At 35.8% G+C, this 14,616-nt stretch overlaps 2 protein-coding genes across 2 annotated transcripts; both read right to left on the bottom strand.

Annotated features, from left to right (window-relative positions):
* Window positions 1-2,361: 2,361 nt before the first annotated feature.
* Window positions 2,362-3,752, bottom strand: LOC127796913 (protein argonaute 1-like). The gene is made up of 6 exons (XM_052329317.1): window positions 3,738-3,752; window positions 3,486-3,620; window positions 3,157-3,322; window positions 2,820-3,058; window positions 2,510-2,598; window positions 2,362-2,374 (listed from the first exon to the last, which is right to left on the bottom strand). The coding sequence occupies exons 1-6, from the start codon at window positions 3,750-3,752 to the stop codon at window positions 2,362-2,364; spliced, it is 657 nt and encodes a 218-aa protein (XP_052185277.1).
* Window positions 3,753-11,838: 8,086 nt separating this feature from the next.
* Window positions 11,839-12,198, bottom strand: LOC127796912 (uncharacterized). Its single transcript, XM_052329316.1, has one exon. It carries the CDS (start codon window positions 12,196-12,198, stop codon window positions 11,839-11,841), a length of 360 nt encoding a protein of 119 aa, XP_052185276.1.
* Window positions 12,199-14,616: the final 2,418 nt, after the last annotated feature.

Genomic DNA, 14,616 nt, shown 5'->3' with positions numbered 1-14,616 from the left:
TGAAATAAATTAGTCCGAAGAAATAATTTAAAAAATACACTACCTATCATGCAACATCGGGCAAGTCATCTTATTGTAGCCACTAACATTACAAATGTAACATGTTCTGCTAGATTGGGATGACATTGTCTTTTCTTTTGATGACTTTAATCACTTCCCACACCTTTTCATTCTAATGACATTTGGATCACATATTACTTAGGTTTCCTAGCGACTTTTGCTCTTATTCCTGCTCATTCCGATATTTTCACCATTGTTAATATCTTTAAACCTAATGTGCAAACGTTCGAATTCATCCAATAGAAAGGTGTTGTGAGCACCTATTAAAGGCACGCCATCGATCAACAACGAAGCCTTATGTGATAGTAACTCATGCCTAGCCATTAATGACTGACTAGAACCCTCACCGACTAATAAACTAGCCAAAGGTTCGTGTATATGTCCAACCTTTGCATTCTTTGTCCACCTTCTTAAAATATATTTATTTAATAACAACATTTATTTTTTCTTCAAATAACATAGCATGTGTCAGCATGGATAACCGTCAAATTGAAACATTTGACAACTACATGATACGAAATCATACTTTGGATAATAAGTCAACTCTTGGTACCTATCAAAATTTTTTCCTTGCTCAAATCACTCCACACCATACATCTTAGTATTTACGAAGTTTGATCTCTTTGAACAAATGTAAAAGTTGTTTTGCTCAACTTCTTTCTGAAACAACACAAATATATACTCTATGTATATTTGTACCATTTATTGCTCCATCATAACAATTGATGTCAGCCTTTATTGTTCACTAAGATCAATATGGTTGGCAACTAATTCCTCATGGCATTAATGAGCTAACACCCTATTGAAACGTGTAAGAAAGTCCATCAATGAGTTATTTATGTTGACATATCTATTAAAAAATGAGTGACTGCTCTCAATGCTTTAACTACTAAACATTCCTACACTTAATACATGTTTGACATATGTTGGCACCATCAATTGCATATTTTGTACATGTTGATCAACCATTCATTACTGCCCAAATTAGTGGTCTCCATATACTCAGTCTATCACTATTCAAACACTTTGGGCAATTCAGATTATTTAATGATATTCACCAGCTTGTGATATTGCTCCTTATACAACATGACGTTAATTTTTTCAGGAAACTTGTTCAAAATATGCCACAGGCAAAACCGATGCAAAGTGAATGGCAACACCATTGAGATAACCTTTGGAATTGCAACATCTTGATCAGTGATTATAATAGCATGGGCTATTTAGTTTGGCATGGCTTCTAGGAACTTCGAGAGCAACCAAACAAATGATTTAGTTGTCTTATCACTCAATAACCTGTAGCCAAAGATAATGACCTGGCCATGGTGGTTTACACCAACAAATGGGGTAAAAATCATCAAGTACCACTACAAGAGGTTTGATCTTTTTCGGCGGTTAAAAAACTGCCGAAAAAAGTAAAAAAATCGTCGGTAAAATTTTTACCGGCGGTAATTTTTTCTGCCGAAAATACGTCCGTCGGAAAATATTGCCGGCGGTTTTTAACCGCCGGGAAAAAAAATTTACCAACGGTTTTGTTGAACCGCCGGTAAAAATAAGAATTTTCGACGGTTACTGGAATCTGTCGGCAAAGTCAAAGCTTTGCTGGCGGTTTAAAAACCGCCGGTAATGATATTATTACCGACGGTTAAAAACCGCCGGCGAAGGAAAATTGACTTTGCCGGCAGTTTAAAACCGCCGGCAAAGTTTTTCCTTTGCCGGCGGTTTAAAAACCGCCAGCAAAAGTGCATATTGACAATTTTACCGACGATTTTTAAACCGCCGGCAAAGGTGAACCGCCGCAAAAAACTAAAATGCAGAAAACTAAAAGTGTGTTCAAACATAATGAAGCGGCATAATTCAAAGAATTGTCTAAATCGGACAGGTTCAGGTCCATGTCTGCTTAAAATAATTTGTCCAACATATGCTTTCATCCAAATTAAACAAAAGCTAGCTATTCAACATCATGGACCGGTTATCTTGGCATTTATACCAGTTATACAAATTTTATGCAGTAAAATTCATTTAATAATGGACTAGTAAATAGATAGAAATAAAAAAACAAAAGACTGTCCAAGACTAGTAAATAGATAGAAATAATAAAAAAAGACTGCCCAAGGAATACATACCATCTCGTTTAAGAAGATCACCACCCTGCAGCATAAGTAAGAAAAATTAGAGAAATGATAATTAAGAGGCGTCCTTTATATAAAATATGGTTAGGTACTGCAAACTTTAGCATTTTTAAGTAGACAACTCAGTAAGTACAACCTTAAAACTACATCACAAGAAAAGCAATCGTGACCGTCAGCCCTGTGTCCTACAGCATAAACAAGGATAGCTGACTAAAAAGACAAAGACCACTCTAAGTCATGCTTAAACAGAAAGCTAAGCACACGTAATTAATCGCAATCCTAAGAATAATTCCCAAGCACAATAAGGACTAGGGACATACCTGAGCCACCGATCCTTTGACAACGCGATGGAAAAAGGATCCTTTGTAGTGTAGAGCTTTTCCAGCTCTAGGACTGATTCCCTTCTCCCCTGAAAAATAAGAAATCTTAGTATCAGATAGGCACAGATAATCCAGAATCAGCAACAAAATGTTTTTTCTTTTTAAAAGATAGTAGTAGGAGATGAGGAAAAATCAAATTTTGCATAAGTCCTACTCCAGAAAGCATCACAAAACAACACCAGCAAATTTCAATCTTCATCAACTTTATTCTGACCTGCAACTATGTTGCAAATCATGACCATAATGCAACCACAACTAGCTTCATTGAAATGATGGGTAACATCAGCCCCAAAAATGATGGTACATCACTAACTAGAGGTATGCGCCTTGAGAGTGCATCAACAAGTACTGTATTCCTTCCCCCAACTTTCACGTTAATCTTCAAGGCCACATTTGCAAGATATTGTTTATTCATCCTAAATACATGCTTTGTTAAACAGCACTGGGAAACAATGCCAAGATCTGTCTCACAAATCCGCTTCACATCACCTGAAGACATAATATAGTTCAACAGAAGAAATGCAACATGTTGAACCCAAAATAGAAATGAATATGAAGCATTCTTTGAACCAATGTGAATTCCATACCATATAGAGTACCATTATTATCAGGCAAAATGACAATAAGCAGGTCCAGCTCCTTGCCCTGAGGATGCAGTTTGGTCATAGCATCATGGAACCGAGCTTTCAAGACCCTTTCTACCTGATCAGGGCGGGCACTGATTGGTGGAAGCACAGGTTCGCGATGAAATACCTATTCAGACCACCCCAAGGCTCAGATGAAACAACTCAATGTCATCACAATGATAAAAAAAAAGAGTTGCTTCACCTTGTCAAATTTTGAATTTGTTCTCCAAAAAACGGAACAGTTACAAGAAATGATTTAAGTAAATTAAGATACATGAAAAGGCCCATACCATTCCTGAAATTACACACATTTGTGCAAGCTCAGAACAAAAACTACAAGCCACACTGTCTTGCACATTCCTTGAAAAGTTTATGCAAATCCAACTGTTCACTGTTCCACCATTACCATAACTCTCTTTCTTTTTCTTTTTTCAAATAAAAAATGAACTGCCACCCTTGTTAAAAGAAATAAGATAAATTATGCATGCATAGTGTCTTCGCTAGCACTGGTAATCAATCAAATATCCAACATATTTACTTACAGCAACATTGCGCATTATGATAAAAAATGAATGACAAACATGACAATTTTCTCCTTAACATATTACATCACTAATGTGGGAAGAAATAAAACTTGTCGCACAATCAAGACAATTAAGAAATCCCTACACATTAAATTTCCAGAAAATAAATGCAAGGTTATCCAATCAAATTTTAAGAATGTTAACCTTATTCATCATGTTCCATTGACCAACTTGAGGCAAACAATTCTTTTCTCTACCGTGTCATGGTAGAGAAAAAAAGTTGATAAGAAAACAACCTGAAGAATGTCGTACTCACCTTCACACGATCAGCATCAGACAATGGTCTAAGAGAAACTTCCCTATTCAGAAGCTGAGCCACAAAATCGATGACAGGCAGTGGCTCAATAAAAGCAGTAGAGGACATATCTGCACAGGAAATTTACATTGGAATGAGAAAACCACTTAGCTTAAAGGAGACAACTCACATTAAGAAATTCAAAAGCAATGCAGAGTAACATTATTTGAGCATCATCTGTAGATGGTCAGCAGTATAGATAAACTCTGGAATCTTGACAAGGGAACCATAATCACATAAATAATCAACAAATTATTTACCTATATTCAGAGACAGCCCCATCTGAGTAGGGCGAATACTCTGATAAAAACCACGCCAACTTTCGAGTCCTTCACCCAATGGCTGCCTTCTTCCCAGATCAGGAGAATAAAATGAGCGCCCCACAGGACAGTATCTGCAACCAATTCCATTCCTCTAAAAAGTCAAATCCACATTAGAATAGTTGAGATATAACAGTGGAGGAAGAATACTACTCTAGCAGTATCTTTTTTGAGACCCAACAAAACTAGAAAACAAGAACTGCAAAAATTAGTACCACTGCAATGTTACTAATAAAGCCAAATGCCATGAAAACCCATAATTCTCACTGCATTGTAGGCAATTCACGCAAAACAATGTCCAAAACGCGTAGCTCCCTTGAAGTTTTTCTGACGTTTCACAATTAGACTTTGACTTATCTGTGTTGACCTCTTTTCCAATATTGCTCGAGGACACTCGGACTATGTTATAAACATATGACCACAGAAAAATGGCTCCTATCTGAAGCATCATCAAAGCAGGAAAATAGTTAGACTTTATACTCCAAATTCCATGATGTGCTCAATTTGTGCATGTGAAACGTGCTTCTGTAATCTGATAAAGAGAAATATCACTCATGGAATTAAGAACAGGATCTTCTACTGGCATGGTATAACACTAACAGCTAACAGCTTACAAGAAAGCAGCTGATAGATTGAATCATAAAATCAATTAACAAATGTGGAAAGTAAGCTTGGAGTTTTGCATCAGTAACCAATTCAATTATATTTTCTCATTCTGTATCAGTTTAATCTTATCGACACATATTCCATTTAAGGTAATTAAATACATACCGCCATGGAAAGTGAAGCATAAGCCATTGCATATGTGTGGCAGATATCAGGAATAAGGGGGCAATCAATGAGAGATGAAAGGAGTATTTCTACAAGCTATTCAATAAACATGATGAAACAAATATTATGTTGGGCATTTTGATAATTCCAAAGAAGATAGAAACTATATATCTTATAAATGTACTTGTCTGAAAGATGTTTAGCAAGGAATGCAACAAATAAAAGAGAATAAATAAAAATAATGGATAATATTTCAATAGAAACAGGAAATGTATGGTAGAAAAAGGCATTTTAAGGTTAATGAAATTATTCAAGTGATGCTTACATCAAAAAGGAACTAATGGCTACAAAATGAGCACTTCATTTTGCAGGAATGAAAAAGATGTTCAAATTTGTGAACTTACGAATGAATGAAGCCACTGATCCATACTATAGAACCTAAGGTTAAGATCATGTAGCTAATTATTTTACTTTATTAATTATGGTGTAATTTATTTCTTATTCATTGTATTGTTAAATTTAAAATGTTAAGACTATAAAAGTCAATAAATGTTTATAATTAGAAAATAATACTTTATTGTTAAAATTAAAAATCATTGAAACGATCAAATCAATTTTACTCCAATCAACACTAACTCTAAAAACAACAATGTTGATCAATAATTATGATCTAATAGAATGAATTATTATCTAAATCTCAACCGATAAATAGAGGATCTGGGATAACACGCAAGATTCATACGTATAGACAGATAAATAAACGATAGAGATACATTATATACAAACTGGAGACAAACCTGATCAAGGAAGAACAACTATCGCGGAGCAATCGAACTGTAATTTACCCCAATTCCAATCAACACTTCTCTGGTTGCATGTGCGACTGATCAGTGAGCGAGGGAGGGTGAGGCCGATGGCGAGAGCGACTGAGAGTGAGCGAGGGAGGGCGAGGCCGATGGCGAGAGTTATTGAGAGTGAGCGAGGGAGGGCGAGGTCGAGGGCGAGAGCGACTGAGAGTGAGCGAGGGAGGGCGAGGCGAGGTGAGGCGAGCTAGCGAGCGTGATCGAGGGAGGCAGCGAGGGCTATCGAGGGAGGCAGCGAGGCGCGAGCTAGATAATTTTAGGGTTTGCAGGGCGAGATTTTGGAAGAGATCGAAGAGGGTGAGGGGAAGATCAATGCGGCCAGGTGCGCGCGGGAGAGAATTGGGCTGGGTCTTATATAGTCTTATCCCCGGCGGTTTTAAAACCGCCGAGGATGGTTAAACACAACCGGCGGTTTTTTTAAACCGCTGGTTATGCTTCAAAAATCACCGGCGATTTTTAAAAATCGCCGGAGATGTGTAACCCATTACCGGCGGTTTTGAAACCGCCGGTCATTTTGACCCATCACCGGCGGTTTTAAAAACCGCCGGTAATTGTGATGTTTTCCCGATGCTTATTAAAACCGCCGGAAAAACTTCGCCGCCAATACCCCTTTTTCCTGTAGTGTACTTGTTGGTGTTGTAGGTTGTATCGAACACCATGGCATCACTAAAAAAAACATATGATCTTGACTCAAAATCAACCCAAAAAAAAATGAAGCATCCTATTGTCTGAATTTGTATCGTAATTAAAGAAAAAGTTTGAATTTTTCTCTCTCAAATGTGAAATGCTCGATTAGTATTTTAGCATCATAACCTATTTGTTGATGATGTAAATCCTTTTCATGGTTCCTGATATCTCTCTTAGTACAATCCATTGATGATGGATCGCCCGACTCTATCTCCATGAATCGTAATTGTTAACATATTGGTATATTAGCTTCCGAAAATTGTTGGGCAAGTACCTTCTTTCTGACTGAGACATTTCAGTGTGATCTTAACAAATGTACTCTACTAGGAGTAATTAGACCATAGTTATGTTCCTTCACAAATTGTCTAACCACCCAACTATTGCTAGTCTGTTGCTTCACCACCAACAATCTAGCATTGCACCCAACTCCTGTATGTCTATGGTTTCTTTCGGTAACCCATGGCATAGCATTTTTACGACCCATCTAATAAGTCTCGTTTATTTTTCTCTTATTAGAGCAAACAAATAGCTTTCATATGGTTTCACTCATTTCCTTATTCTTTTTGTTATTCGTGATTCGAATGCTAAAACCCACTTCTCATGCATATACATTATAAAAAGTGTACGCCTCCTTATGTGATTCAAATTGTTACGGGCATTTCCTGAACCGCATTAGGCTATTGACAAGACTGCTCTTGGCTGGGAGTGATCCAATGATAAAGCCCAACCTCTCAAAGTATAACGGGCCCAAGAATGAAGATGATTCTGCTAGGTCGCATAATTGCTAAAGCGCGAGCTCCGATTACGATAGCAAGCGAGCTCTCTGCAATGGCTCTAACTCGCTGGTCAACCTGATTAGCTCGCAAAGAAGACCACGAAGCAGAATAATCGGATTTGATGTCTATCCTTATCCGTGGAAAGCCAAACCCCATATGGTGCGAAACTTTTACTCCCTGTTTTAAGGAGATAAGAAAGGCACTTTGTCCCTCACAAGGTGGCCCCATCACATTTAACTTTGTGTAAATTGTTAATATCCCACACTATAAATACGGGATCAAAAGCTATTGTATGGGGATGATAAAAAATACACACTGTGACTCTACTAAAATGGTCAGAGAACAGTCGTGGACTTGGCATCATTCTAACTGAACCACGTAAAAAACTCTTGAGTTTTGTTAGTTGATGGAGTAATTGTTCTCTTCCCATCATATTTGTGATTACTGGATTAATACGGGCCCACGAATCTCGATCGACCATTTCTACACGTTGACACAAATATTTGGTTAATTTTTGGAATTCAACCAATGAAAACTTGATAAACATACATATTATCAGAACGTTGCGATTCCATCCCTACAAAAAAAGTTATGCTCCAATTAGAAATAACATATTAGTGCAATTAAGACATATCAATAAATTAACCACAAAGTAGGACTTCAATACTACCAGTAAATAACAATACTCATTAGGTAAAATGAGGGAGGTAAAATTTATAAAATCTTTTATTATGTGATAATTAATTAATGGTTGTCTAAGATGGTGAAAATAAATACTCCAAAACTAATAAAAATTAAATGTAAACATGTATCATTTAAGAAAAAAGAGGAACAAAAATAAAATAAAAAAATATGGACAATATATCGAAAGTGGTGGCAGAGTGAAATATATTAGGGCAGAAAGAGATGAAAAATAAACCACCAAAATCAGTAGAAATAATAAAGTGAGAAATCTTGAGGGGTGGTGGAGTTTAAATGGAGGAAAGTTCCATGATTTAACTGAGAATTGAGAAAGCTGGGGTTTAAATGCAAGGAAGGCCAAAATAAGGGTTTTAATTTAGGGAAAGGTGTTGACGGGATTTAATTGGAGGAAGGGCATGACGTGAATTAATTAGGGGGGTCGCTAACGTGATTTAATATGAGAGGGGCCTGACATGAATTAATTGGGGGAGGGGGCGAAGTGGTGGGGGGGGGGGAGGGAGGGAGGGCCTGTACATGATTTACTTAGGAGAATAACATGATTTATTAGGGGGGTTGTATTGGGGATGGGTGAAACGTGACAATACCACATTTGCGTCAAGCAAAATAAGAAATGTCCGATGAGGGCAAGAGATCAAGCCTTTGTCGACAACACCGTCAATAGAGGCCCCTCTATCCCCTTCTATATCGTTGGAATCTAATAGGTTTTCTATTTTTTTTATTTTTTCACTATTAATTAGAGAAAAATTAAGTTAAATTTATATTAATTACATCTAACTAAAGTGGTTAGAAACATAAGGGGTATTTTGATAAATATCAAAGTATAGAAACTAATTTAGCTAAAAATAAATAATAGAAAATATCTGGACAACAGCCCCAAACCACAAGGGGTGTATGGCCAATTTGTCCAAACTTATATTCCACAACAACAATAACAAGAAGCCTCAACCCCACTAGGTGAGGTCAACCAAACTTACATTTCTCGTATTTAATTTTCTACCTACTCAATTTGAAGCCGTTGAATTCTAGGATGAAATGCATTCATTTTACAGTTAAAGAAAAATACACTAAATATTGACACATTCTTTGAATAGTTAATATGTTTCCTAATAAATTACCTAACACACATCTAAGCTCACCCATCATATTTGAACTCTTCAAATTAGAAACAATTAGGCTATTTAAATATAATAGATATACACTCATACCCTTCCTTTTGTCTCATTCATTCTCTTTCATAAGAGGTCTCTTTTCTTATTCTAAATCTAAATAAATATCATATGCAAATTGCAATTCAAAGGAAAATGAAGGACATTCCAACAAGGTTTACACTTTACATACCATCACATACCATTAGAAAGAAAAAATCTTAACGAGCTTATGATGGACAAAAGTACTTCACATGTAACATCTCTTACATGTAAAAGAGACCTCGGTGATTTGTTCTCATTGCCATCAAATTCCTACCACAAGTTGTGAGATTCAAATACAATACCATAGATTCAAACAAAATACACGATTACCTTATATTTATGTTGTGTGAGCTTATTTGGGTCTATATAATTTGAATTGCTAATGTACAAAGCAATTATCAGAAGAGGAAGGGAATTGAATCCACTTAACAAGTTAATCTTTTTAAGTCCTTTGAAATCATTATGAGTTAGACAATTACCTTATATTTATGTTGTGTGAGCTTATTTGGGTCTATATAATTTGAATTGCTAATGTACAAAGCAATTATCAGAAGAGGAAAGGAATTGAATCCACTTAACAAGTTAATCTTTTTAAGTCCTTTGAAATCATTATGAGTTAGACAATTGGTTTTCTACTCTTCTCCCAATTAGGTTTACTCATGAGTCAATCAAAATACAACTTAAGAAATCAGGATAAGAAGTACTAAGAAAATTAAGAAATTTGGGCACTTAGTACAAATGAAATAAATTATTACAAATATATTATTTATTTTTATCTATAGTTCTATGGAGATGATTGTCCATGATTTTTTCTTTGTGGCTTTAAAGCCTGACTAATGCCTATTTCTTACAATATGCAAAATATGTAATTTTATTGTATTCATAATTGAAGTTCAAATGGAAATAGTCTCTTGGAAAAGCAAAGGTAAGACTTGTAATATCCTAAGAACTCAAAGAAGGGTAGTATATATAGATGATAAGTAAGGAATGAAACAACACTAGTTGAATACCTTTTGGCTTAAATGTAGGCAAAGAACTCATGGGTTAAGCGTGCTTGAGCTGGGGAAGCTTAAGAATGGGTGACTCCTGGGAAGTTCGGGTAGACCCATCAAGGTAAGTTCTTTCAGTCCTTCCTATTGCTCAATATGGGATGTTACAAGTGGTATCAGAGCAACCCGGGCCGTGTGTTGAGACCGTGTACTAGCCAAGGGTTGGGGTACTGGACTGGGGACACTAGACGGGGGAGAGTTGGGACCAATTGTAAGGTCATATGACGAGGATGTCATGTGCTCAAGGAGGGGAGAATGTAATACTTCAAGAGCTCAGAAAATGATAGTATATATCGAGAAAAAATAAGAAATGAAACAACACCAACTGGATATCTTTTAGACTGAATAGAGGCAAAGAACTCCTGAATTAAGCGTGCTTGAACTGGGAAGTTTAAGGATGGGTGACCCTTGGAAAGTTCGTGTATACCCATCAGGGTAAATTATTCCGGTCCTTTTTATCGCTCGATGCAGAATGTTACAAGACTGTATACAAATACAATTCTCTTTTGCCACTTCGCAAAACAAAGAATCTTATGCACAGGGGACGCCCTTTATGCAAAATTAAAGTTCACGTATAACAATAAAAGTTGAAAATACAAGAGAAACAATTTATTAGCACTTAGAAGGTAGAAAACTTGGCAATTGTATAAAAGAATAATATAAGATATAGTTGAAGATGTTGTAGTAGTACAAACCTTGTTATATGAATCAGACTCTGTAAAAGTAAACAATCAATCACCTTCCTTCCACATCTCCCACCATTCCACATGTTCTTGGCATGCATAGAAACATTAAGAAGTGCAAAAACCTAATTAGTAGTAAAAACTAGTTAAGTATCCAAACACAAACAAAAATGTCGACCAATATCCAAAAACTTTAAACGACCTATACTATATCAAGAGTGACATCTATTTTTGTTTTGATTATTACCAAAGTTTGAACGTGGCATTTGGTATTGTGATTGTCACATTAGTGCTACTAGCATAATACTAATTAATTTTTGTGTTTTTGAGAATGCACAACTACAAGGTTTCTATAGGAACTCACATATTCATTCGCTATTAAATATTGCATGAGATCACGAGATTTATCACTCAAAATTGATCAAACAATTTGCATAAGCAATTATCCCAAAAGAATAATCATGATATAAATAACCAAAAAGAAATATCATGCCAACTAATAGCTTCATAGATAGTAGTCAAAGAAAAATGCAATTCTCTTAGTATTACATAAAAAATTTACCAAAAACATCATTTAGCAATTAATAGCTCAAGAAACAAAATCTCCTTAAATCACCATCCCCAAATCACAACAACAATGAGAACGATTTCAAGCAATTACAAAATCAACTAATCTTTGCCTTTAATTCTTCTTTTCTTCTTCTTCTTTGTTGTCAAATTACTCTACTCCACCAAATCGACAATCTTTCCATCAACAACCTCCCCACTTTTCCCCTTTTTCTTTTTCATCTCATGCATCTTACCGGTGTTACCACTTCTAACACTATCCTCAGTGTCTCGTACCAGATCTAGGATTTCCAAAGTTTCAACGGTATGGTTATTTATCTTTCGATTGAACTTGGATCCCTTGAGCTCCTTGTGGAATTGAACCAATTTGCTAAAGAACGCCAAAGCACGCCTCAAGTATATCGACATCGCTTGGTAAGCTCCAATCTCAACGGCGACAAAGTTGGAAAAGGCTTTGGTTGCTTTGGAAAGAGAGATCAGCATTGTGGACACAACTTTTCCTAAAACGATCTTCATAGTAGACGAATATGCATAAAATTGCTAACAAATGTTGTTTCTAGGGCTCTTGAGACAATTTGGATTAGGGAAATTTTGTGATTTCTTCAAGGTGGTCGAGGTTGAGCTTTAGTGTTTTGGGGTTTATGAAAAGTCGCTCATTCTTCGATAAGATGAAGGTTCGAAACTAACCAAAGCTACTTGCTATTGCCAATCTCCATTCCAAGGTTTGAAGGACACAAAATAAAGGCTTGGCTCCTTGATTTATGGCGTAATTAACTTTTATTAATCTATTTATCTGATTTAATCTACAAATAAAAAAAAAGTTTGGATCACCCCCACCCCAGGAAGGGTACAAAGTATATTGTGTATATTTGCACCCATCCTAATACATGTCGCTAATATAATAAGATTATGAAAATTATTCTCAACCTGCAATTACTTCTTACGCTACAAAGTGTTGAATTGTGATAATTATCTCAAACTAGCGTAGCTTAAAATAAAAAGACTTCACCTTTATGTTACGATTTTAAATTGAAAATAAACTACGATCAAACCATCAACTATACAAATAAACACAAAATTTAACATGAAAAACCCAAATTAAAAAAAATCAGGGGCAGAAAGAACAAAATATTACTATGATGATATTACTATAGTTATAGTGATATAACTACCACTAATTATTCTAAGGCATTATACATCTATTTATAGATCTAAACTCATATGTAAATATATATAGAAAATTATATCATGATCAAAAGATGAGTCAAGAGGATATTTCTCTATACAAGATAAATTTTAATCAAAATCAAATTTGACGTCCCAATTATAATTAAATTTAAAGTTATAATTACGGTCAAATTAAAAGTCTCAATCTTAGTCAAATTTAAATTTTGAATTACAAAGAATTAATCTCCCTGACAAATACTAACCAAATTTGTACCATAAGAAATATCAACCAAATTCACACAAAATTTACTCTAGTAGATATTTTCAGTCACACTCAAATTATAAACAACAATATTAGTTTCAACATATTTTAACCTGTCATAAATTCATCTATGCCAAAAGTACATGCATCTTAACCTGTCATAGTAAATATTTAATATTCTGATTTAACAATAGAATATCATATTTCGAGGTAGCTATTATGAAAATTAAATAACCCTAAATGATGCCAAAATCATCGATAAATAAAAACTCAATAGAAAACATACTATAATACTGGATTTAGGTAGCAAATCTGGGTAAACAACAGATCTAAATCTGTCAGATCTGAACTGAGGTCAAGTCTGGCATGTTGGGTGAGCTCTAGGCTGACCAAATTTGACGCGAGTCAGATTCTGGTGAGTCGAGTCGGACCAGATCTGTTACAAGATGTGGGTGAAGCTGGGAAGCTTGAACCGTGCGTCAATGGCTGAAACTTGAGGGCCGATGGCGATGGCAACCTAAAGGCCGACGGCGGTGGTGAGGCGACCGATGACGACGATGGCTGAAGGGCTGATGGCGGTCGATGGAAAAGCGACGATTGACGGTCGAACAGGCGTGCAAGAGGAAGACAAAGGCTGTCAACGAAGTAGAGGTTGCGATGATGGTCTTTCGCGACCACTGAAGGGGATGATCGGAGGCGACCGACGGCGAACAAGACACACATGAGAAGGCCGATGGTCGGGCGAGCAAAAACAATGGCAGAGATGGCAACGACTAATGGCGGCGATAACTTGGCAATGACAATCGGTGAAAATGGAAGGAGGTGAAACATCGACAATAACGAAAGCTGCAGGGTCATCGACGATGATGACAGAAGGCTAGAGTTGATGGCGATCGATGATGAAGGACAGGTAGCCGGAAAAAAACAAAGGCAAACGAAGTCGACGCTGAGGAGGAATCGACGTCAACGATTGGCTAAAGGAGTAGAGGTAGCGGTGGTTGAACGGCAGTAGTGGCGGTCGAAAGGCGGCGGTGGCTGGTGGTGGCAACTAGTGGTGGCAGCAGCTACGACAGCTAGGAGCTCTAGCCAAAATATGGTGCAGAAGTTGTACATCCAACGAGTGATATTTGGCAACAGTTGATGGTTTGACCAGTTTATTGTGATTTTGGATTGAAAATAAGCGTGGTGATCATCAATCAATACAAAATTTAATATAAAAAATTTAAATTAAAAAAATAAAATATTATTATAATAATATTAATACAATAATAATGATATATATATATATGTTAAATAGATGTACAAGAGTATTGAATATATATTTATCATTTATAAATATACATAAAAAATTATATTATGATGAGAAAATAAGTTAAAAAAATATTTCTTTATACGAGATAAATTATAATTAAAATTAAATTTAATATCACAATCATAGTCAAATTTAAAATTATAATTACGGTATTAAGAGTCTCAACTTCATTCAAATTTAAATTTCAAGTTAT

Source organism: Diospyros lotus, chromosome 3 (genome assembly GCF_014633365.1).
Source record: "Diospyros lotus cultivar Yz01 chromosome 3, ASM1463336v1, whole genome shotgun sequence".
Taxonomy (NCBI): domain Eukaryota; kingdom Viridiplantae; phylum Streptophyta; class Magnoliopsida; order Ericales; family Ebenaceae; genus Diospyros; species Diospyros lotus.
The sequence above is the reverse complement of the archived record's forward strand: the minus strand, read 5'-3'. Positions and strand labels throughout refer to the sequence as shown.